General features: G+C 40.5%; 1 protein-coding gene across 2 annotated transcripts; it reads left to right on the top strand.

Annotated features, from left to right (window-relative positions):
- The first annotated feature begins 1,669 nt into the window (after positions 1–1,669).
- Positions 1,670–22,972, top strand: LOC133410473 (activin receptor type-1C). Of its 2 annotated transcripts, none has more exons than XM_061691699.1 (9): positions 1,670–1,859; positions 10,042–10,272; positions 15,879–16,130; positions 16,575–16,805; positions 18,385–18,552; positions 18,696–18,852; positions 19,019–19,143; positions 19,219–19,349; positions 20,454–22,972. In XM_061691699.1, the coding sequence occupies exons 1-9, from the start codon at positions 1,790–1,792 to the stop codon at positions 20,745–20,747; spliced, it is 1,659 nt and encodes a 552-aa protein (XP_061547683.1). In that variant the 5' UTR covers positions 1,670–1,789; the 3' UTR covers positions 20,748–22,972. The 2 variants fall into 2 exon arrangements, with proteins under 2 accessions (XP_061547683.1, XP_061547684.1); XM_061691700.1 differs by having other exon boundaries at positions 20,458–20,669.
- The last annotated feature ends 1,884 nt before the right edge of the window (positions 22,973–24,856 follow it).

Here is a 24,856-nt window from a genome sequence, read left to right as displayed (position 1 = left end):
CTATAAAAACTGGCCCCTCTGAGTCGAACAAATGATCAACTAAAAGTAAAGCCTTTGTTTTTTTTGTTTTGGTTTTTAAATTTAATTGACCCGTTTTGTCTGCTACAGCTTGTTGCGGACAAAGGTGTTGTTCACAGTAACATTTATTTCATGTCTCGAGTCACTGTCAATCGAAACGATGGCCTACCGTGGTCATGCTGCACCTCCTCGAAAAATGGTGCGCGCCAATGCTACGAGTGCAAAAGTTAGTGTACTGTAGATCCCTGAATAGTCATGCTCATATATTGTATCTAACCAACAACAACAAAAATGAAAAACCCAAGCAGATAACTGACTCCAGGCTATCAATGTGACTTCTCTTTCTTTGACGAGTTAGTTTATGTTACGGTTGTTCGACTACTCTCAGTGTAGTGGGATAGTTATGTGAAAAATGTTGACTTGTATGTTTTTGAAAAAAAAAATAATAATTCTTGCCGTTGTCTGGTTTTGCGATGAAATGACACTGAAGACCTCTGAAAGAAATTTTCCAATGTTTTTTTTTTGTCAAATTAACCTAATTGCTTAATTTATATTAACTTGGAACACCCTAAATAAAAATTCTTACCTTGAGCCTGGAAACCAGGAAAAAATAAACTATTTTTACTGAATTCCCCAAAAAATTGAATTGTCTTTTGTTTCTTTAACGCTTCAATGCTAATTAAATATAATTAATCTTGGGGTCAAAGGGATACAAAATATAATAAAGTCCTTCAGGGATCGATCACAGATGAAAATTGTGGCTCCCACAGATTGGCTGGTGCCCATCAACCAATTACCAATACTCCTGGGGACTCATTTATCAATAAGTGCATAGAACAGGTTCTAAATGTGTTTGTAGTACTGAAATTTATTGATTTGTTTTTCGTGAGTACTATGTATTTAACATTTTACCAACACGACCAATTGAGCATTTCTATATAGATGTATGTACAATATGTATATCGGGATGGATGGTTGTCTAGGTGGATGGACTGATTGATGCATGGACGTACATTATGTAAAGGTGTAAGGATGGATACTAATAACGATAATAGAAATACCTTTTCTAGTACTTACAGTATGGCAGTGAACATTTTTAAGGTCTTTAAACAAACCTTTAAAACAATAACATTTAATTAAAAACATTTAAACACAAATAATCTCTTGAGAGAGAGAGAGCAAGAGCAATGGATAACCCAAAATATTGTACATTATAATTAAAACAATAGAGTAACAACTGTAATAACACTTATTAAAAAACAAATCTGCAAGACAGCGTGACCGTGAAGCATGAACTGAGATAAAGTGGAGGATCACTGTATATAAAGTGTTGGTTATACAGGGGGGTTGTATTTTTGGTCGCCAGCCAATATATATATATATATATATATATATATATATATAAAAGAAAAAAATACATATATATATATATATATATATATGTATTTTTTTCTTATTTTCTGCTTATGTGTTCGAATAAAGGAATCGATCAATCAAGTGGCCACACACATTGTAGTGTGTGGCTGTGCTTCACATGTCTCCATCAGTGGTCTGAGGCTGTGTAATCCTCTTACGTTCTCTCCCTGCAGGGGAGGGGCTGCAAAGCTCTCACTCATTGCGTTGCACACTTTCCTCCCCTGTGTGTGTATGCATGTGGGAGTGAGTGTGTGTGTGTGTGTGTGTGTGTGTGTGTGTGTGTGTGTGCGTGCCGGCCGCGTGGAGCGAGCAGAGAAGCAGCGTCCAGCCGGAGGGAACCCATGCGGTCCTTGCCATGACTCGACCCGGCAAGCAGAGCCTTAACGCACTTTGGATTTTGCTGTGTGTGGCCCAGCTGAGCGCAGGTACCAAGCACACACACACACACACGAGGAAAACCATGTCTTTTTTTTTTTATTATTATTATTGTGTGTGACTCATGTACAAGCATGACTGCTTTGTGTTAATGTCTTGAGACATTTATTGTTTCATAAAAGTAACATTGATCAATCGAACATCTAGATGTCCTTGGATTGGGTAGGGGTACCTAATGTTGTGTCCAGTGACTGTAATATACTGTACTGTACTGCACTGTACTCAGAGGAGTATTTAGTCATCTTGGGGCCCTACACATCAGATTTGGAATATTGTGTATCATCAACTAAAAAAAAAGTGGTTTTTGAGAAAAACTCCTATTTCCTGAGCAACTTAAAATAATTTCTATGCTTTGACTTTAATTGATAAGAACATGAATGAACATATACTATTCAACCGTTTTGACCGCTTTCATGCTCACATCTTTTCACGAAATCCATCACCCCATCACGACTGCGTTCTCCTAGACTGACACTGACAGTAGTGCTACTTCATGGCAAGAACGCAGTGGCGCTTTCCGGCATCTGCAATAGTTGCGGCCACACAGAGCAGCAATATGTTACAGTAAGTGCAGAGGTGGGTAGTAAGGCGTTATATTTACCCCGTTACATTGAGCTAAATTCCGCTCGCTATTTTCATTCATATATCTAATTTAATATAAATCTAATTAATGAATCATTGTATTAATTATCGGCATCTTAAGGATTTTGCTAATACAAGTGAGAGGTTATCGATGTTAAGGTAGTATGACGTCGTCGTCGTTCAAAGATCTCTGTATCTGGGGGCGGAGCTAAGATCAGTTTGTCGTTGGTCATGGCCGCAATTTTTTGTTCTTGCTTTGAGGGGTACATTCGACAATCGACTAACGGTCTTTTTCCGGTTCAAATGACAGTAAATTCAAATTAGGAGTAAAAGTACTCAACGTGCATTTTGCAACCCTCGTCCCGAATCAGGTCAACACATGCGCAGTAAGAAGATGGAATAGTCCATTGCATGAGAAGGGAGAGGGAGCACTGGAAACGATCCCGATAGATGAAATACTTTGGTGTGTTTTTAAGCACCTGAATTGAGACTAAAACAATAAGCCTTGCTTCAAATGGAGGAAAACTTTATTAACTCTGCAATGGCCTCTGTTTGCCCGATGCTAAGTCCACCTCTGCGTGGACGTGAGGTCATTGCCTTTTTGCAGTCTACGGAGGGACTTACTGTCACACATAGGGCAACAGTGGGGGTGCAGAAATGCAGCACTGTGCATTAATGTGTAATAAGTGCAATAATGTACCGCATAGGGATAATTATTTCTGTTCCAAAGTGGCTGTCGACAGCTCCAAGAATCTACATGCAGGACATCACCTGTCATCACAAATTAGTGGCAAGGACAGTCATGTGTTTATATGGGGGGGGGGGGAATAATATTCATAGGGATGTAGTTGCTATAGAAAGTGAGGTTGTATAATTAAACGTTTTAATAATAATTATTATGTGACCTATGAACTGTATTGCAATAATAATTATAGTATAATTACCATGAAAATGTCCAAAAGTCCTCATCTTAATATAGGTATACATTTATTCTTATAATATTGGGTCTATATTCTTGTACAAAATCCAACGACTTGGAAACTTTTTTTTTAACTGTGAAATTACAGTACAGCTTACTTTCAAGTAGTATTTAATCCTTTTTTTGCTGTTATTTTTCTGGTAATATTTCTTTCTTGCGAAATTGCATTATTTTTGTGGCAATAGTTAGATTTCTTTCCTTGTAAATTTCAACATTTTTCTTTCCAGAAAAAGTACTGCTTTTTGGTGTAATATTTCTCTTTCTTCTCAGAAAATTTTCCCTGATAATAGTATGATTTTTTTGTTTTGTTTTGTTTTTGCTCATAAAATTACAAATATCTTTGCTGGTAATATTTTTTGTCTCCATTTTTTTCCCCTTTTTTTTCTGGTAATACCACTTGCTCAAAAAAATAAAGGGAGCACTTAACACATCCTAGATGTCAATAAATGAGATGTTGCAGTTGAACATCTTTATACATTACATAGTGGAATCCGTTGAGAACAAAATATGATTCATGGGCATCAAATTCAGAATTACACTCAAAATCCAAGTGGGAAATCAGATCACAGGCTGATCCAACTTCTGTGGAAATCAAAATGAGCCTCAGTGGTATGCGTGGCCTGTATGCACGGCCCACAACGCCGGGGCACGCTCCTGATGAGACGACGGATGTTCTCCTGAGGGATCTCCTCCCCGACCCGGATCGGAGCATAGTCAACTCCGAAAGAGTCTGCGGTGCGACGCGGCGTTGACGGACGGAACGAGACGTGAAGTCCCAGATGTGCTCGATTGGATTCAGTTCTGGGGATCGGGCAGTCCATAACATAGATGCATTCATCGTGCAGGCTGGGTCGTTGTCCTCTTTCGGCCCACTCCGCGTGTCCTGGCGTGCTCTCGACACTGCGCCGGGAGACGCGGCAAACCTTCTCGCCGCATGACGTGCCATCCTTGATGAGCTGCGCTACCTGAGCAACTTCTGTGGGGTGTAGACACCGCCTCATAGTACCTCTAGTGATGAAAGAGTAGGCAAAATGCAAAAGTGACCAAACAAATCAAGCAGAAAGGATGAGAACAAGGAAATGGTCTGTGGTCACCACCTGCAGAACCATCCCTTTCGAGAGTTGTCTTGCTCATTGCCTCTCATTACCACCTGTTGTCGGTTCCGATTGCACAACAGCCGGTGAAATGAATTCACAATTAGCATTGCTTTCAAACTGGACGGGCTGATCTCAAAGAAGTGTGATTGACTGGGAGTTGCATTATGTTGTTTAAGTGTTCCCTATATTATTTGGAGCAGCATATTTCTTCTTGGAAAATTATTTTTTTATGGTAATATTTAATAATAATAATAATAAAAAATCTGATTGAATGTGCGTGGAGACGCATTTATCGATAAGTCCACCTGCATTTCATTTTGTAACTGCAAACACAATGACGCCGTCCATCATCATCCTAATGAAGCCCAAAATGGGTTGAGAGTGTTCCTCTCATTGTAATCTGGCAGGGAGGAAGCGTTCATAAAACCCAGTCATCACTTCAGGGTTTACAAATTACATGCTTTAGTGAGGGACGAACAATTCTCGGAAAAGGTCCCCGGTGGCCGGCAACACGGGGTTGAGTGGTTGGCACATCTGCCTCGCAGTGAAGAGGATCTGCGTTCCAATCCCTGCTTGCGAATCCCACATTCCAAAATCATGCATGTTTGGTTCTACATTGTCCATAGGGCTGAATGTGACCGTGACTTCTATACTTTTTGTACAAAAACTACAACATTAACTTATTTGAAACGACTTCCCATGATATCAGCACACTAATTGAACACTAATAAAATGACTTTTTCTTACTGGTAGCTCCCCGCCCCCCCACTTCTGCGTTCCACTATTTTATGACATTTCTGCACACTTGTAGGACAACTTTGACATACTAATAGGACAACTACTGTATATGTTACTCATGAGGCAAAACTACCGGTGGGCATTTTGGTGCTACTAGTAGGGTCCAGGAGGGAACTAGTGAGTGACACATTGTTACTAGTTGGGCCTAGCAGTGTTACTAGTCCATCACAGTAGTTTACTAGTGAGGTTTAATCGTGTACTCATGGGCCAAAAGTGGCACTAGTCCTGGAAAAACATTACTAGTAAGACAGTTGTTTACTAGTTCGACAAAAGTCGTGTAGTGTAGGACAAAGTGCAAACTACTGCTACGTTTAACTGGATATCAAGGATATCAAATAAATGCTGATGTAACAATGATCACGAAAGCTTTAATTTTAGTAAAAGTACAACATTGGGGTGGGAAAAAACTTTACAATGTAATTTGATTCACATATGAACGGTTATTTGTTTACATGTGCCCTGTGATTGACAGGCGACCAGTCCAGAGTGTAACTCGTTTTTCGCCCCAAAGTCATGAATAACCCTAATGATGATAAACGCCATAGAAAATCTCTAGATGCATGATTATTAGCATTTATATGTCAGGAAATGTGATATTGTTGCATACTAACATGGCAGAGGAAAGTGAGTTTTTATTTACTTATCACAAATGTACTGTGTCAGATGACTTAGAGCCACCAAAACAAGTAACAAACAAACCAAAAGACTTTCCTATTACATATTAGACTAGTTTATTTAATTGACTACTATAATAATCTCAGTCATATCCTCCCTTTCATTTTCTCAAATTGTTTACTTGCGCTCGACTCGAGTTGTTGCCTGGCAACTGCCGGCTGACCAATGATGAAAGAATTTTGATAAATACTTGAGATCCTTTGAGCAAAAAGAAATAAAAAATAAAATAATATATATATATATGTATATATATATAAACCTAGCTCAAGGTCCTCCTTACTGACGAGCTCAAACCTCAGAATTTGAAGAAGAGGCTAGGTCACATTGTTGCTATGCGTGACGTCTCTGCTGTTTTTGTGTTGAATTCTTTGGATTCGACGTGCACATTTCCTACACAAAGACACACGCATGTATGGATGGATGCATTTAGCAGGATTACCCACAAAAATAACAGGCCAATTCCCACAAAACTTGGTAGAGTCATCATGCATGATCCAAGGAAGACTTTGGATAAAGGTGCGGCTACGGGAATGTCTTTTTTTTTTTTTTTACCAAATCAAGTCAGGTCAAGTTTATGTATACAGCTGTGCCTTGATAAACAAGTGACCCAACCTGTGAGGTTTTTTTAGATTTGAGATATGAGTTTGACTTGCGAGCACAAACTTGACATGTGAGCACTGTCTGGTGGCAGTGTCAGATAGAATTAGTATTCTTAAAAAAAAGAAGCTTCAAGCTGCCACTCAAACTAAACATAAAACAAAGAGTGACACATTTTGTATTTAAAACCACCGCGTAGCTTAGCCTTTAGTCCACTTGCTTTAGGCTAATGCTAACATAAGCAATGATTAGCATCTATGTGGCTGTGTTATACCCCTTAAAGCAACGGATATTTGAACAAACACAACACGTACACAACCAAGTAACATGGAGACAGACAATATAACAGTACTCACATTAACATACTGTATTCTTTATCCTCTTCGATAAATGACTGTCAGTCCCACTTGAGTTTTAGGCAGGACACGTCCAGCTGTAGTATGATTGGCTGTTGCATCCAGGCAGGAAAATATCTGTAAACTAAGTATGAATTGGCCTTTGTACTGCCCCAGCTGGCTAACGCGCACACACCACCTTCAAGCTTCTGCATATGCTGTCCCATGTGGACAAAACCTCTCGATCAATGAATTGTGAGTTCATATTTTAACTGTCACACAACAAGTGACCGGTGTAAATCCGGCGCGGCAGGTAGTGTAAATCTGCACAGAGGCATGTTAGACCGGGTGTTGGTCATTACCCAGACACGCGTTTTTCAAAAAGGGAGGTCTGCGCTGCTGTGTGAGTGATCACAGCCAATTTCGATCATATCCAATTAAAGCGGCTCCTCTCATTACCTTTAAATGCGGCGCACTCATAGTCTCTGTGCGTAAGAGGACGATGCATAATCGCTGCGATCTGTTTGTGACTGGAGCATTGTCACTGCGGGCACTTGGCCAGTGTGGCAACAGACACCATGTGCGGCTACCCTTATTAAATATAGAATGAGCTGGTGATAACTGCCGGTGGCTTAAATATGTCTGCAGAACTCATGCGTCAATCTAACCCCAAACCTGATCGCCCGTGGGATTTTTATATGAAATGCAATGTGCAACTTGTAAAACATATCAGAAATCGACTTTAGTGAATGCTTTGAGTACTTATACTGTATATATAAGCCTCTCTTTGCTCGTCTGTGTTCTGATAGGAGTTATAATATTAATTGGCATCCAGTCAATTAGCTTGTCAGTAGCACCTTGGCTTTAATATTAACACAACAGCTACCTTCTGTCGTTCCAATTAAAACCTCACTATAAAGAAACATCAATGAAATCCTACCTAACAACATCAACAATGAGCTATGAATAAATAGAGAAAAAATGAGGAATGGTGATAATAATAGTGTGCTGTTACTGAGTGGTAGAAGTTAAGAAATGTTCCACATATCCTGGTTTGAGCCAGGTACTTAGACCACGACTGTATATCACTGTTAAGCAACATATAGCTCAGTCCAGATAGTGCGCTCAGAGCTTAGTCGGGGACAGGTTGGCGTGATTGGGTGGAACAAACAATGTTTTGACCAATCAATCATCTCTCAAATGCCAGAGGTGCTGGGATTTAATTTAGGGGGGTGCTTGAGCCCCCTCAAAACTAGGCTAGACCCGCCTATTGGTCTACCTACTGCAGGGGTGTCAAACTCATTTTTGTCTCGGGCCGCATTGTAGCTATGATTTCACTCAGAGGGCCGTCAGAACAGTCAAATGTTTCATCACCAAATCATATTGAGGGATAACTAGTTTTGAAATCAGAAGACAAGGATAATAGTTTGTTCAAGTATTGTTTAAGTTACTGTAGAAGAAGGGTTTGGTAACAGAAAAATGCAATATCTCAACATTATTGTTTATTATTATGAGTTGACGAGCATGATTTGCTTTCGCGGGCCACGTAAAATGATGTGACGGCCCGAATCTGGCCCCCGGGGCTTGAGTTTGACACCTATGACCTACTGCGTCGGACTGAGTTGCGGCATGAGCAGGCGTAAGTGTAGATGGACGTTCTGTCACCAAATCGCCACTACGTCGGGTGCATGTCAGAGGACACACATTTGCTGCGCCGGGATGCCAAATTGGCAAACATGCGCATAGAGACTTCCGCTTCCACGAAAATCGGAATCCGCCGGCGTACACCGTCTACGAAAACACGTAAAGCCCCAAGTCTCGCTCGAATTCTGAAGTGTATCTTAAATTCCTAATTTTAATGGACCTGCTCTATATGTTAGGTAATTTGAAGACTCGGAATATGTATGAAGGAATGAAAGAATGCACAGTCGAATGAAATGACATGATCAAATGGCGCGTTCGCGTGGATCAGGGACGTGCTTGTCAAACAAAGCATGACAGCAGCTCCAGGTGGAACACGAGATTATGTGGGTGTTAAACTAAGAGGCATTACTCCTGTTCCTCCACACCAGCCACAGCCGCTTAACATGGCCGCCATTACATAACGGGTCTGCTTCCAAAGTAACAAACACTCTGTCAGGTACACCTGAAGTAAGTCCAGAGTCTCCAGTACAACATATGTGTCTGCCTGTCTTATACTGTCCTGAGGTCAGCATTCAGAGCCACATGTGATACTTTCATCATTCTGTTGTGGCTCTCTGTGACTTTGCAAAATAAATACAGTCATGAGTATTTCATTTAAATGAGCTCTTTGGTGTTTCAAATCTAATTCTAAATTGGAAGATTATGGTCTTCTTGTGACATTAAAGTTTTTTTGGGGTTTTGTTTTGTTTTTCTTTGTCGCTCAAAATATGCATCACAATTGCTGATTTATTTTTGATAATTTTTAATATTTGAATTAGCTATTATTTTGCAAATATATATTTTACATTGTTCAGTGAAATAGCCCTTTTTAAGTCAAGGTGACAGCTAACTGCACGCTCTGCACGCGACAAATTGATGACGGAACACATAAGCAGACAGCATTTTTGGTTTCCTGTAGGTGGATTTGGGTTTAATATCATAAACACGAGGAGGACTCCAATGAAGATTCTTTTTCAGTAATCTTCAACTGAGTTTTTTTTTTTTTCAGAGTTCCAAATGTTTTTGTTACATGCGGAAATCAAAGTTTGTGTTCTCTATCACAGTTCATTGATTTCATAAAAGCAACATACTCACTTTTTCTATGCGGGAAAAAACATAACAATCTAAGACGTGTTATCCTCACTTTCGATTTCAAAAGGATTTTGTTTCTCACTAAGAACACATTCCAAACATTTTTGGTTGTTTCTTTGGGCAGGCTGTAACAGATTAATGACATTTCCATGGACTCAATGGGGAAAGATGATTTGAGATATGTGTGATTTGAGTTACGAGCGTGGTCAAGCAACAAATTAAACTTGTATGTCAAAGCACGGCTGTACTTTTGTACTTTTACTTAAGTACACGTGTTGAATGAGTACTACTTTTACCATTGTATTTTATGTTATGTGTGCTGTTGTTGTTTCAGGTCTCAAATGCGTGTGCCAGCTGTGCGACAATCACGTCTGCGAGACGTCCGTCGACGGCGCCTGCTGGAACTCGGTGATGCTGATCGACGGCCGAGAGGAGACGCTCAAGTCCTGCCTGTCGCCGTCCGAGATGAGAGGTCCGCTGTACTGCTACAGCTCCCCCAACGTCGCCAAGAGGAACTGTTGCTTCACCGACTTCTGCAACAACGAAACGCTGCACTTACAGCCCGGTACGCTCACACCAGCCATTACTGTACTGTAAGTCGTTCATGTAACCCACCCTCTCGTCGTCTTTGTTCATGTAAAATGTTAGTCCGGCCACGAGTTGCCACAAAGTATTATTTGACAACAACATAAACATCACAAGATGGCATGTTGGACAAACATCCATCAAATCTATCAATATTTCATGAAAGATGTTGAATAGCAGGCGGCACGGTGAACGACTGGTTAGAGCGTCTGCCTCACACTTCTGAGGACCGGGGTTCAATCCCCGGGCCCGCCTGTGTGGAGTTTGCGTGTTCTCCCCGTGCCTGCGTGGGTTTTCTCCGGGCACTCCGGTTTCCTCCCACATCCCAAAAACATGCATGCGAGGTTCATTGAAGTCTCTAAACTGCCCCAAGGTGTGAATGTGAATGGTTGTTTGTTTGTATGTGCCCTGCGATTGGCTGGCGTCCAGTTCAGGGTGTACCCCGCCTCCTGCCCGATGATAGCTGGGATAGGCTCCAGCACGCCCGCGACCCTTGTGAGGATAAGCGGCTCGGAAAATGGATGGCTGGATGGATGTTGAATAGCATTCACGTATACGCATAAATGAAATTTCCATTCATTTCAAAGGTGGACGATGATTGGAGATGCGAGTGTTTTGAGTTACGTGTGGTCATGAAAGAGATTGATCTCGTATCTTAAGGCACCATTGTACTGATATGCAGATGCACTGGCTAACAGTCTGCGCAACATAGATCAACGAAATTGGGAGGTTTCCTGTTCTTGTAACATGTTAGCCTGATTACTTGTTGCTCAGCAGAATTATTTTCCAACAACATAAATATCACAAAACACAATGTAAATTGAAAACCATTCCAACTAACTCTTAACTGCAGTAGAATTTTGCTTAGCTAGATCACACACATTTTCCAACTGAATCACTGCCGGTGACTGAATTTGGTGGGGGTTAAAATGCTGTCCTTCCTGCCACCGAGGCATATTTGCCACCGGGTAGTATGAATGATTCAGTGTACAAGACATGAATTGCATCTGTGACTGTCAAATCATATTTACAAATGTCGTGGCTGGTGCGGTAAAGACATCGAGAGAGATTAATTTTGTTCTAGCCGTCGTCATTTGTTCCCGTCCTTGCCTTGGGAGTCAATTGCTGTGGGATTTCCCACTCATTGTGGCCCCGGCGAGACGAGGTTGATGCTGATCCTGCTTAGATCCTGTGACATAACAGCGATGGCACAGGCCACGAGACCGTGTTTAAACACCCGCCCCTCCTCCTCCTCCTCTCTTTCTAAATACTGTGCAGTCCAAATAAATGCTAGATGGCGGCCATAAGGCTGAGAGGGATTAATTACACCTGCAGTTAGACGACAGCAGTCCGATGGAAACTGTTCAGAGGTCAGAAGGATTCTTCACAGCAAAATTGGGATTATTTTTCAGGACAGTAATGTCTGTCTTTCAGCAGAAATGTTCACATGCCCAAAATGGAGGGATTCCATCGCTATTTTTCAATATTATCTCGCTTTTTCTCAACACAGAGTGTCCATCGATGAACAAGGGCATGTAATGCCAATTTAGTAAAATTCAGAAGGGTGCGCTTTTTAACCAGTTTATTTTGTACACCTTAACTTGCTCATCATCAGAGAAGTGACCCCTAACGCCTTCTTTTAAAGGCCCAAAAAGCCGATAATCTGATGATCAAGTGAGTATGGCCATGGCCATGGCCATGGTTATGGTTGTCCAGCCTTCACAAGCTCCTTCGCTTGTCACGGAGGTCACTCAAAACAGACTCTTGTTCTTTTGCCTTTGATCCTGGACACCCACTTTTTGAGTGTGCTGCATCTTATTACAGCTTCCCCATACACATTTTGCAACCTTTTCAAAATGTTTAGTCGTGGTTTCCCTGCCAGTGCAAGAATTTCAATCACAGTTATTTGCTTCTGCTTCAGGCATCCAACAATGACATCATTTCCAAAATGGCTGACAGAAAGAGGACAGGCTTAAACAGAACTTTTTTTTTTTTTTTTTTAAATAAACCTTCAAACAAGTATTTAAACTACAAACTGTGGACATTTCAGGAAAAAAAATGCTAATTATTAGTAGGTTAAATTAAATTGGGCTCGTTACTTTTTGGCTGCCTCTCGTATTTGTACATTGTTGCTTCCGACCACCGGGTATAAACGATGCGTTTGTGTTATTTGCCATGAACACTGTGATAAGAAGACAAAATGACAAAGTTAGTTTTCCAGCAAGTGAGCATATTGGAGGGCGCACAGCAGGGCTTGTATTTAGGGAAAAGGCCAAACATGTCTTAGGAAACTGTGATGGAGTTCAACTTCACATTGAGCCATCTACATGTTTTGGCCAACACGTGCGCATGTGCTGGCAAACACTTCATGAGCACTGCAATTCAGTCAAGCGTCACCAGCCATAATATTAGGTTGGTACATGTGCAAATCCAATAAATGAACTGAACAGTGTTCCCCCGCTATATCGTGTTTTTAAAGCAAATCTTTGACATGCTTTTCTTTTTTTTTTTTTTTTTTTTTACAGTTTCGAGTGTGGCCTTGAAATACGAGTGACATTTTTCCAGAAGCGAGCCGTCATTCGGCCAATGTTTTGCTTTGATTTGGGAGAATTATTATTATTGAATTTTTTTTTTTTTTTTTTAGCTATGAGCGCTCTGGTGGCAGTGAACTTAACTCAGTTCGCAACAGCATTTTGGCAAAGAGTGAACCACTCTTCAAAAAGAGGCTTCAAGCTGCTTAATGCCGCTCCCAGGTGATGTTTACTGTCCAACTAAATATAAAACAAAGGGAATTAGTCTGTGTATTTAAAAAAAAAAAAAAAAAAAACATACATCTTTGCCTTACAAAAGTCTGTTAAGCTTAATGGTAACAAACACTGTAGACGGTGGTGTTATAACACTTTAAGCAACGCATATTTGAACATAATTGGAGGAGCAACACATAGACAGATAATATAACAATACTCACATATATATATATATATACATATATTCTCTATCGCTTGTCAATATAATATTACTAACATTGCTTCGACTTGGGAGTTTTGACCGGCTCCATGTACTATCGATAGGTCTGACCCTAGTGAGGATAGGCAATACAGAAAATGGATGGATGGATGGATGGATTATACTGCCCCCAGCTGGCCGAGGTACGCACATCAGAAGGAGCTGCAGTTTCTTTTGTATTGAAACAAAAAATGTGGCAAAACCTGTTTAATATTTACTTGTTAAGTTTTTAAAAAGTACAAGATTATCAAGTGCGTTTTTTTGAAATAAAAGAAACATTACAAATGTTTTTGTTGTTTCTTTTGCAAAGCTGGTACGCATAAATAGAAATCAGTTTCGATGGGGAAAGATGATTTGTGAGGTGAGTGTTTTGAGTTACGTGTGTGGCCACAGAGCTAATTAAACTCGTATCTCAAGGCACCACTGTACTTACTTACTGTTATGCCCTTGCATGCGGGAAAGGAGGGCCACAGTCACCGATACACTTTTCGCCATTTACAGTAAAACACACTCAAGCATACTCACGTGGAAGCTGCTGTTGTCCACAGCTCTCACCCAAACACTCACATGCAGACTCACTGACTTCACATGCCCCTCTACCAGGCCCCGCCCCTTAAAGGCACAGGCATGTATGACCTATCGTCACTACACATTTCACTGGAGTGTGTGATTCTGAACACAGTCCCCGAAATATGAACAATTTATTATTACGTAGCTTTTTTTTTTTTTTAACAGTTTCTATAAATGTGTGTTAGTTTTTAGAATTACATGGCAGACTGGATCTAAAGCGTTCAGCTGTTGGTGTCCCTCTGTGTAGTACACTGTTGTGCCGTAGCGATAGTTGTGGCTGCTGAGTACTCTGTGTAGCTCTTGTTTGTGTCCAGGGCTCATGTGTCCACCCACAGAGCCAAATAAAGGTCAGGCACAGAAAAGGCCACAAACACTTAACACCTGCGCGCATGTCAAGATATGATGCATCTTGTTGTTTTTTTACTGTGTGGAGGAAAGTTTATGAGACTAAAAGCATCGGTTTTTGCTTATTATTGGGCAGCGCCATAGATGTTTGTTACGGCATACAAAGTTTGCGGAATCTTCAATCTCTCTGTTTTTGCGTCCAGTTCAAGTTTGTCTTAGTGTCTGTGCTCATTCTGGTGACGGGTGAGCTGGGGCCTATCTCGGCTGGCTTTGGCCGAGAAGCGGGGTACAACCTGGACTGGTCGCCAGCCAATCATAGGGCACATATAAAATAAACAACCATTCACATTCACATCTATAGACATTTTAAAGTCTTCAATTAACCTGACATGTAAGTTTTTGGAATGTAGAAGGAAGTTCTTGGAGAACCTCTTGACTGTGTGGCTGTGTGACCACTCGCTGTGTCACTTTAGATAATTGTCTTCAAATACCAGCAGAGGGTGCACTTATCACAGTCAGCTGCAATGAATTCGAGACAGTTTCAAGGACAAAACCCTGATTTCATCCTTTATAATGGATGATTTTGACAATTCAATAAAAAATAGAAACATGCTAATAAAGTGTTCATAAATCATGACAACATAAAGTCTTTGTAAATCAGTTTTTACCATTTAAATTTGGCCTGAAAACTCGGTTCACTGCTGCTTTTTAGGTCGTTATTTTTTTTGCTTCTCAATTGTAATGCTTAGTTTTATCTTTTCATTTGCTGCTTTGCTCTTATGTTGGCATTTTATCTTGATTTTCGAGTGGTTTTCTATTTTGATTAATCCATCTTACTAATTAAAATAATGATGTATCATTCTTTCTTTATCTTTGAGATATTATACAGTGGTGCCTTGAGATACGAATGACCCGGCTTACGAGTTTTGCACAATAATTCTGGGGATTTTTTTCCTTTGATTTGGGAGTAAAAACTTGAGATACGAGTTGTATCTCAACCTGCACGGTGGCAGTAAACGCAACTCACTTCACAATCACCAGCAGTTTGGCAGATAGTGAACAATCCTTGAAGAAAAGAAGCTTCAAGTTGTTTATTGCCATCAAACAAAGAGGATTACACATTTAAAACAACCCCATAACTTTGCCTTGAAGTCCGCTAGGTTATGATGCTGCAAGGATATTTATTAATTAATTTGAGGGATATTTGAACACCAACAATGGAGCAGCAACTATAGACAGATATAGACAGACAATATAACCATACTCCCAAGCGTATATTCTTTATTCCCTTCGTAGAAAGACGAGAATTACTGCAGCTTACTGAGGAGTGGCCATTTGTGTCCGTATGCCAAAAACTGTTTCAATTGTTAAAACACATCACACTTTTTTTTTTTTCTTTTTTTTTTTTAGGGGAGGCTAGATTGAAATGAATGGCGTTTCCATTCAATTCAATGTGGAAAGGTTGATTTGATTTGTGTTTTGAATTACAAGCATGGTCACGGAACAAATTAAACTTGTATGTCATGGCACCGCTGTATACTGTATATTGTCATTCATATTTATTATTATTAATCTTATCTTTCTTTGCCTCTGTATATCACTATGGGTTCATTCACCTTGTGTATGATTGGCGCGACACAAACTTGCCTTGCCTTTCCTCATCAGAGAGGCCTTTGGAAGATGGCGACAGCAGCAGTGGCAGCAGGTTGCAGTTGGCCGTGGTGGTCGTGGTGCCCTCGTGCCTGCTATGCGTTGGCGTCATGCTGGGGGCGTTTGTGGTGCAGCGTCAGCGTTGCGCCTACAGCCAGGCGCACAAACACGACCCGGAGGAGGCCCTGGACGACCACATGCTCATGTCGCCTGACAAATGTCTCAAAGATCTCATCTACGACATGAGCACCTCCGGCTCGGGATCAGGTTGGCTTCTCTTAACTGCTGCTGACTCTTCCTCTTTTGGGTCTCTATGACTGTATATTCCTTTCTAAAATATGTTTCTTGTTTTTTGAGGCGAGGCCAGAATGAATTAATGGCACTTCCATTCATTTCAATGGGGAAAGATGATTTGAGATACAAGTGTTTTGCGTTACGAAAGTGGTCATGGAACGAATTAAACTCATATCTCAAGGCACCACTCGTTGAAGCGGTACGTCTCGACTGAGAGGCTAGCTACGTATGTGGGGGATGAACTTAGTTTAGCCTGGGTTGTGATAGATAATCAGGAGAGTCTTCTTTACTTAAAGTAGGTACAGTATGTGGTGTCCACTACCAAAAAGGTAGTAATTCGAGCCCTATAAAGGGCTAGAATTTGGGGTTCGCCTAATGAAAAAATAAATGTGCAATGGTGCACGCATCTTTATGCAGGGCTTCCATTGCTGGTCCAGCGAACCATAGCCCGGACCATCGTTCTCCAGGAGAGCATCGGAAAGGGTCGCTTCGGCGAGGTTTGGCGAGGAAAGTGGCGGGGAGAGGACGTGGCCGTGAAGATCTTCTCCACCAGGGACGAGAGGTCCTGGTTCCGTGAAACGGAGATTTATCAGACCATCATGCTAAGACACGACAATATCCTGGGCTTCATTGCGGCTGACAACAAAGGTAGCGAGCCTGACACAGCAGTGATTCTCAAAGTGTGTTATGCCGGCTCCCTTCTAGTGGTGTGTGAAGAATCACTGAAAATGAAAGTTTAAACTGTGCATAATGTTACAGTGACTAACGTTTTTGTAGTCCAGTACAGTAAAAAAATATTTCTTTGGTACAATTCATTTGTATTTAACTTTTCAGTACAATACAGTTGCATTTAAACTTTTAAAAATGTGTGTTTTCAAACTGTTATTGAGGTGAAATTCTTATTTAAACTAGGCGCAATACATTTTCATGGTATCATTGTTGAAGAACATTCCCCCCCCCCCCCTACATTTAAGCGCAGTGTTAATGTTCTAACTGTTGCACAATGTTGCAGTGGCTTAAAAGAATATATAATTGAGCAATATCACATGAAAGGGAGTGATGCTGTACTTTATGTCATCAAGGCTGTGATTCAGTCAAAGATAATCACAGCTGTGATTATATATATAGTACATCACAACCTTGAGTGTGCTATTTCTTTTATGCAACAGTTCGACAAGCACCATTTATTAGTTAACAGAAGTAAACGACAACAAATGATGATTTGTTGTTTTTTTAATCAGTAATTTGGTTCCACAAAAATAAATAGTTATAGTGCTAGCTGCATATGTGTGTGTGTATATATATACATATATATATATGCATAGTATGTTATGGCTATGTGATATTTCAGTTTAGTTTTCTTTTAATAAATCTGCAAAGATTTCAACAATTCTGTTTTTTTCTGTCAATATGGGGTGCGGTGTGTACATTAATGTGGGGGGGAAATGAACTTAAATGATTTTAACAAATGGCTGTAAGAGTGAAAAAAGAGTTAACATTTTAAGGGGCTCTGAATACTTTCCGTCGAAAAATTGTTCTGCTGTGGCTCGCATCCCTCTTCCCCTTGTCTGTTCTGTCCCTCTGTCTGTTCCCTAAAACACATTTCTGTCCAGCTCCATGTTCAATAAACATCACAATAGTTTAAAAAATAAAAAAATAAGCAGAGGGAGTATTTCAAACTCCCCTGTTGCATAGCATAACTGTTCCAGCACAAAAGGCATACAGAGCCACAATTCTAAATGGCCATGCGTGCAGCTGAACAGGACAGGTTGGGAAAAAAAAAAAAAAAAAGGAAATAAGTTTTTAACAAACCACTGCAACGTAAGATTGCCACTGACAACTGATGTACAGGCCAATTTAAAAGTGTAGAACACCTGTGAAGCGGAATGATACAGTATGGAAAGTCCCAGTGTTGTCGTACTTTACAGAATATAATAATCACTCATTGAATGACTCGTCCAATCTATTTGCTGGGTCAGAACTAACGGTTGAATAATATACTGTGTAGAGCTAAAATCCGTGCCTTTTTTTTTTTTTTTAAATGAACACTTCAGTCCACTATGCTCCTGTATTTTAAAGTTGGTCATGACGGTGGTACTTGGTGAAAAAAGTATTTTTGAAAGGGGCGCTACGTGTAAAAGGTTTTGACAACCACTGTTTGACAGCATGGAGAAAGAGGATAATAATAGCTGGTCACTGTCTATTGACTGCACACGGTGTGTTGCAGATAACGGCTCGTGGACTCAACTGTGGTTGGTGTCCGAGTACCACGAGCACGGCTCGCTGTTCGATTACCTGAACAGGTACACGGTGTCGGTGGAGAGCATGGTCGCCATCGCTCTCTCTGTCGCCAGCGGCCTGGCTCATCTCCACATGGAGATCATTGGCACACAAGGTAGGTGCATCTGTACACATTATATAAATAAATACCTGTCTAAGCATTTAGGAATATTTTATACAAACTCTTTAAATACGGTATACCTAATGTTGCGGCCAGTAACTGTATGTAACCTTACTAATGTTCTGTTCCGTTTGCAGGGAAGCCAGCCATCGCTCATAGGGATCTGAAGTCTAAAAATGTCTTGGTGAAGACAAACGGCACCGCGGTCATCGCAGATTTGGGCTTGGCCGTGAAACACGACTCTGGCACCAACAGCATTGACATCCCGACCAACCACAGAGTGGGAACCAAGAGGTTGGACATACCTCAGTGAACACGCACTACCATGACTTTGCTATTGTAAAACAATATTCATCCTTCCATCATATGGAAAGTGGATGGATGCAGTTTCACATCATGTTTACCTCCCAGAAGCAGATACCAAGAAGTCAATAGGCCCAAGTCCTGTTGTCTTCTGCAGGTACATGTCCCCTGAAATCCTGGACGAGACCATCAACGTGAGCAACTTTGAGTCATTCAAGCGGGCGGATATCTACTCGTTGGGTCTAGTGTTCTGGGAACTGGCTCGAAGATGTTCAGTGAGAGGTACAGTACCTTCCGCCATCCTCACACACTTTGCGTTGTAAAAAGTCAAGCTGAACCGAAAGTCTTTTCACACAGGACTTCACGAAGATTTCCAGCTGCCTTATTATGACCTGGTGCCTTCAGATCCCTCTGTGGAGGACATGAGGAAGGTGGTGTGCGAGCAGAAACTGCGACCAAACATTCCAAACCAGTGGCAGAGCTGTGAGGTGAGCTACGACTCATCGGTCTGATCATTTTTGTGCGTTTTCTTTAATGCCTAAAGGTGCCACTAGATGGCGCAAAATCCCTGGCTAAATAGGAACTTAATAATTGGTGTGAAGGAAGTACATCTCAACTGAGAGACAAGCTTTGTACAGGAATAAAGTTAAACCTTGGTGTTTAGTGAAAGTTACAGTCTTTGCCGCATGGGCGCGCATATTTACGGTGCATTTTTTCAAAATACATAACAATAAAATGTAAAACCGACACAAATAGCGAAAATACATGACTAATTGACACCCCCTATATGATTATAATTGCCTATAGATGATGACAAAGTACCACTATTCTGTTAGCCAGGGCTTTGTCATGTCTAATAGAAGCTCCTCCTCTCACGACAATACAGTTCATTGGCACAACATGGCGCCAAAGCATTACTTTTATATTATACAGGGCTTTGGCATGATCACAAAAACAGTAAAAAGGTGTTTTTTTCCCCCTTTTTTCTTTTTCTTTGGTGAATAATGGAAGATAGGTGAAAAATATATAAATCTGTGAATTGGTGAATTCACAAGTAGCTATTTGCAAATATAGTACGGTATGTGTTGGGTACACTGCTTATGGTTTAAACTACTAATATAGGCAATTATGATGATTTTAGTGTTTTTTTTACTCCAATAAATACATTTTTTGGATCTATCTTATACTGTCTGCCTATTTCTGAAATTGTGTCTGTAGCGAGCTGTTCTGCACTATTCGTGGTCCGGCCTGATCTCTATTCCAACACGAATAGCGGGGGTGCACTGTATATTTAAAGCCCAAGAAATTCTTTTGTACCCTTTTCCTGACTGATACCTTTGAACAGTCGGATCCTTCTGAGACTGTGGAAGGTCTGCGGACCATGGCTTGTCAGGAAAAGCATACTAAAACAGCTGAACTTGATTTGGGGTTTATCAGAGGCACATTTAACATGGGTTTAAATGCGATTGGTTAATTCTGAACATACACATCCCCAGTTATTTTCACTCAAGCATAACAAATACGTTATTGGACACCTTTTTGAAACTAAAAAAAAAAAAAAACAATGTCTCCATGTGTACTATGTTGACAAGTTAGGCTCTGCGTGTGATGGGCAAACTGATGAGAGAGTGCTGGTACGCCAACCCTGCCGCCCGTCTCACCGCCCTGCGGGTCAAGAAGACCACGGCTTCACTGTCTGCTGTCAGGGAGGTCAAAGAGTAGAGACATTTCTCACCACAAAGCCGGCTCAGCGATGGTGCTGCTGGACTGGGACCACACCGGGATTTTACCATCTGGGAAGGTACCCACATGGTATTCAAAATACAATCAGTCGATTGAGTTTGTTGTCGGTGCCAAAAAATCGTGAGGTGCCTGTGGCAGCTTAGCACCAATGTTGTGGTCAATCGAACCAAACAGATCATATAAAAACATGACTAATGTATAAACCTTGCTACCTCGCATATTGAAGTGCCCTAAAATTGCTCCTAGTCACCTTGTTGTGCCATGTCTTGTAGTGAACACAGTGTTTTAAAAGATAAGTAGTGTGCTATTTGTGAAGGTTACTGTAAGACAACCATACTTACTTTTAAATGGCACTTGCATAGGACATGTTTGACAATTTGCATGACAATGTCTGTTAAGTCAAATGTCCAAATGCTCTGTGAAAGGAGGCGCTCTGTATCTCACACTTCAAGTCAACAGGGGGCAGCAGTGATTCAGCACCCCTATTCTTTTTACCGCACTAACTTCCTAAGAAGGAGATGAAAGGAAAAGTTGATTTACAGTGGAACCGCTTATAGTCTAATACAATCCTTTTCACGACTCGGATCAAAATCTATTTTATTTAAAATTTTGGAGCATTTTTTCCCCACCAGAAATCATTAACTCATTCACTGCCAGCCTTCCCAGTTAACATGGATATTTGACTTCTAAAGCCGTCAATGGCAGTGAATGTGTTAAAAGAGGCGCTAGCCACTAGCTAGCTCACGAGGTAACAGGCTTCCGGGGCTCCTCTCAGCCGGCGGATGGGCGTTGGCCAGGGCATAGCATTAGCTAGCTCGCTGTAGTATCTCACAATTCTTCCTATTCTTGTGTAGTTTATTTGGTGGTTGGCAAACCAGTATCTTGCAGTTGCGCCGGATGACCACTGAGGCAAAAACCTTATGAGACGTTTGGGGACCCCTGGAAGTCTCGGGGCCCCAGGCAATTGCCTGTGTTTACCTCATGGTAAATCCGCCCCTTTGCTCTGAATGCAAGTCCGCTTAACTTCATGAAATTGCTGGCGTATAAGTTGAGGGTGGTCCTTCTTCTGAATACTTGTTGTAAAAAAAAGACAAAGAAAAATAAAAAAAAAAAATTAAAAGTGCAAAATGAATCCTTATACTTGTTGTAGACACACATAATCTTCCCCCAAATTTTGTTCCAATTTTGAATTGTATGACCTTGTTGGTGTTTGACTTTAGAGGTTCCACTGCAAATTGATTCCAGCTCTCCACTTTAATCTCATCAAAAACAAAAAAGAAAAATGTATGTATGTGTGCGGCCCTCTGGTCATGCTAGCTCAATATTGCCTCCTGAGGAGTATGTTGGAATTACAAGACAAGTTGGCCTTGTCAGTGAAGAAGGAAGAAAAAAAAAAGGCAAACATCTTCATATTTTTCATTTGTTGTGTTTCTTAAGACTTGACAGTCACATGCTATAAGAATGTTAAAAAAGATTTTGCACAGTTAAAAGCATTCCGTTGCGGAAAAGAGCTGAATGTTAGTTTGTGGACAGACCAAAGGTCATCCATGAATGTGAGATGTATGTATTTATTCACTATGTGTTTTTATTTTTAACTTTCAAAAACCAAAGTTGCCTGAAAACCAGACAAATGTTAGCTGGAATAGGGAAAACATCATAGGAAGCTGCTTAAGAACAACAAGTACTTAAGAGTACTTGAATATGATGATCTAATACCTAATTAGGTCATCTAATCTAATACCTGATGCAGAAGGGAAAGTGCACACTGGTGCTTGTGTATGTGGACTTCAATGTTGAACTTTAATTTTTGGTGGTGTTGGTGAAAATGTTATTCTGCAGAGAACCTTTCCATGTTTGTAGTCCCAATCACTTTTACACCACATCTGGCTCCACATGCACTTGTAATCACTTGTGAAGGAACATACTGTTTCCAAACCTGTGTTAAAAGACGATATGGATAAATGTCGCAAATGTAAAGCACATATTTGCATCTTATTGTCATGGATTTTGTGTTGAAAGCACGGTAAAGAAATCCAAATGCCGGATTAATGAATGTACTTTTTTTTTCTTTTTTTTTTTGCTTGATTTTGAATTATTGCTAACCAAGCTTTGAACTTCCATTGTGTCATATCTGCTTTTCCATGCCAGCCAAGCATGGATTGTTGAGATTATAAAGACATTCTAAAGTGGAGTGATTGGTAATGTGCAAGTACTCAGCTAATCTGTTGTTAGGAATACAAATCACAAATGTCATTAATGTGACTGCTGTAGGGTGGAACCCCTGAAGATGAATGGCCCTTAAGTCGTAAAGTTGGGAATATAACCAGTATTGTCTGGAAAAATGACAGCGTTAAATTAAAGATGTTGCACTTTATTCACCATTGTGATGTATCTTGTCTTTTTTGTTTTTTTACCGATTACTTCGATTTGACTGCTGTGAGTCTTTCCTGTGGTCATCGACATTGTGTTGTCTCTTTCATTATGCACTGTTTATAAAGAGCCAATAAAGTGTGTGTGTGTGTGTGTGAATGAGCAGTATGCAGTCCTTTTTTAAAAGAAGCGTGTGGTGTGAAAGTCTTTTCATCATCATTGCATAAAGGCTTCCACAGTGTATACGGGTAACCTTTGGATTGTTAACGGCCGTGACTCATTCTCATCTTTCTGTTTTCTGACGAAGCTTATGATGCGAAGACGTCTGTTAGGCAGGAAGCAGTGCAGCAGACCGCAGTGCCGTACTGATTGAGTTAAGAGCCCCAAATGTGGTTTGAGTCAAAGTTTACAAAGCATTTCATGGGAAGCACCTTAGTAGTGGGCTAACTTAATTTTTGTTATTTTGTAGGAGAGTCATTTTAGGTTTTACGGCTGCCATTAAAGGATTGGAGCAATAGTGGTTTAAGTTCAAATACCTGTCAAATCTATCAATATTTCATGAAAGATGATAAATAACATTCACTTACACTAACATGCATATGCACTGGCAGCCGGGCTAAAGAAAAAATGCTGAATGCAAGAATGGGCTGCACCCTATATGTGTCAAAATTGGAACTAAACCTTGCTTTAGACCAGTATTAATCTGAAAGAGATGCTTTTTGTGAATTAATTTCTGCACTTAGCTAAAAAAATGACAAATGACAGACCAAGGTGTCGTCCTACAGCTCCCTGCGACCCTAGTGAGGAGAAGCGGCTCAGACAATGGATGGATGGATGGATGGATGAAAACGGATGAATGGATAGTGTACAACTGTATCACATATACTGAGAGTTGTTTCTTTTATTTTGGTGATCTGATTCAGCTGCCTGAGAGGCACAAAATATTAGCAACACCTCTCTTGCTGGAAAATTCGAGAGCATTCTTCCATAATTTTGCGGTGCCCATTCCCGTCCTTTCTGTGATCATTCTACTTGATTTCTTTTCCAAAACGCAACGAATCTATTTGGATTATTCAGAGAAATGTATCAACCCTGATTAACAATATTATCCTGTTGAAACAATTCATTGGCTCAGTCTGGACAAGTTCAACAAGTTAATAGAGTCAGCACACAATGAATGGAACATCTGCACTGAAACATCCGGGAAAGTATTCTTGATCGAAATGCTTTAAATCCACTTGGATCATTTAACCAGACAATTATTAATTTGATCAATTTAAAATAATTCATTCACCCAGTCTGAACAAGTTTAACTGAAGTTTAGAGTCTGTACACAATAACTCGCATGGCAAGAGAAATGATTTTAAAATATAGCTTTCATTTTATTTTGGGAAAAAAAGAGATTTTCAAATTCTTATTTCTTTGTATTATTTAAATACTGGAAACGGAGAAATTGATGTGTGGACTGACAAAAAGAAATAAACAAATAAAAACAAAATCTGGAAAATGTGTGATAAAATGCAGATGTTCCTAATATTGTGGCTGTACATGCTGGATTACATAAACGTATTTATGAAAAGAACATAACTGAGGCTTTGATCACAAAGAATATGCATGTGGATTGTCATCAACCCGATCCAGTCAGTGGGATGGAGCTTTGATCACAATGAATCCATGAATATTTCGGGGGGCTCTCAATACAGAGAGTGCCACGGGGGCCTCCCAATAAATCTCCCTTTTGATCATCCCTTTAGGAGTCTCTTAGTGAGTCTCTCTGCATGGAAGCACATTGCTAAACCCTTGTCAAGATAACAGGATGTGCTCAGGTGTTTGTCACGCTTTGCTTGCGCCCGACTCTTGGCGCATCAAATTGCTGAGACTG

This window comes from Phycodurus eques, chromosome 12, assembly GCF_024500275.1.
Source record: "Phycodurus eques isolate BA_2022a chromosome 12, UOR_Pequ_1.1, whole genome shotgun sequence".
NCBI lineage: Eukaryota > Metazoa > Chordata > Actinopteri > Syngnathiformes > Syngnathidae > Phycodurus > Phycodurus eques.
This window is presented reverse-complemented; position numbering and strand designations above follow the sequence as displayed.

Excerpts from the sequence above, each read along its gene's own strand:
- LOC133410473 (XM_061691699.1), top strand. The coding sequence starts at position 1,790 with ATGACTCGACCCGGCAAGCAGAGCCTTAACGCACTTTGGATTTTGCTG. Across the intron at positions 10,273-15,878 it reads AACGCTGCACTTACAGCCCG|AGAGGCCTTTGGAAGATGGC; the intron begins GTACGCTCACAC and ends TTTCCTCATCAG. Across the intron at positions 18,853-19,018 it reads CACAGAGTGGGAACCAAGAG|GTACATGTCCCCTGAAATCC; the intron begins GTTGGACATACC and ends TGTCTTCTGCAG.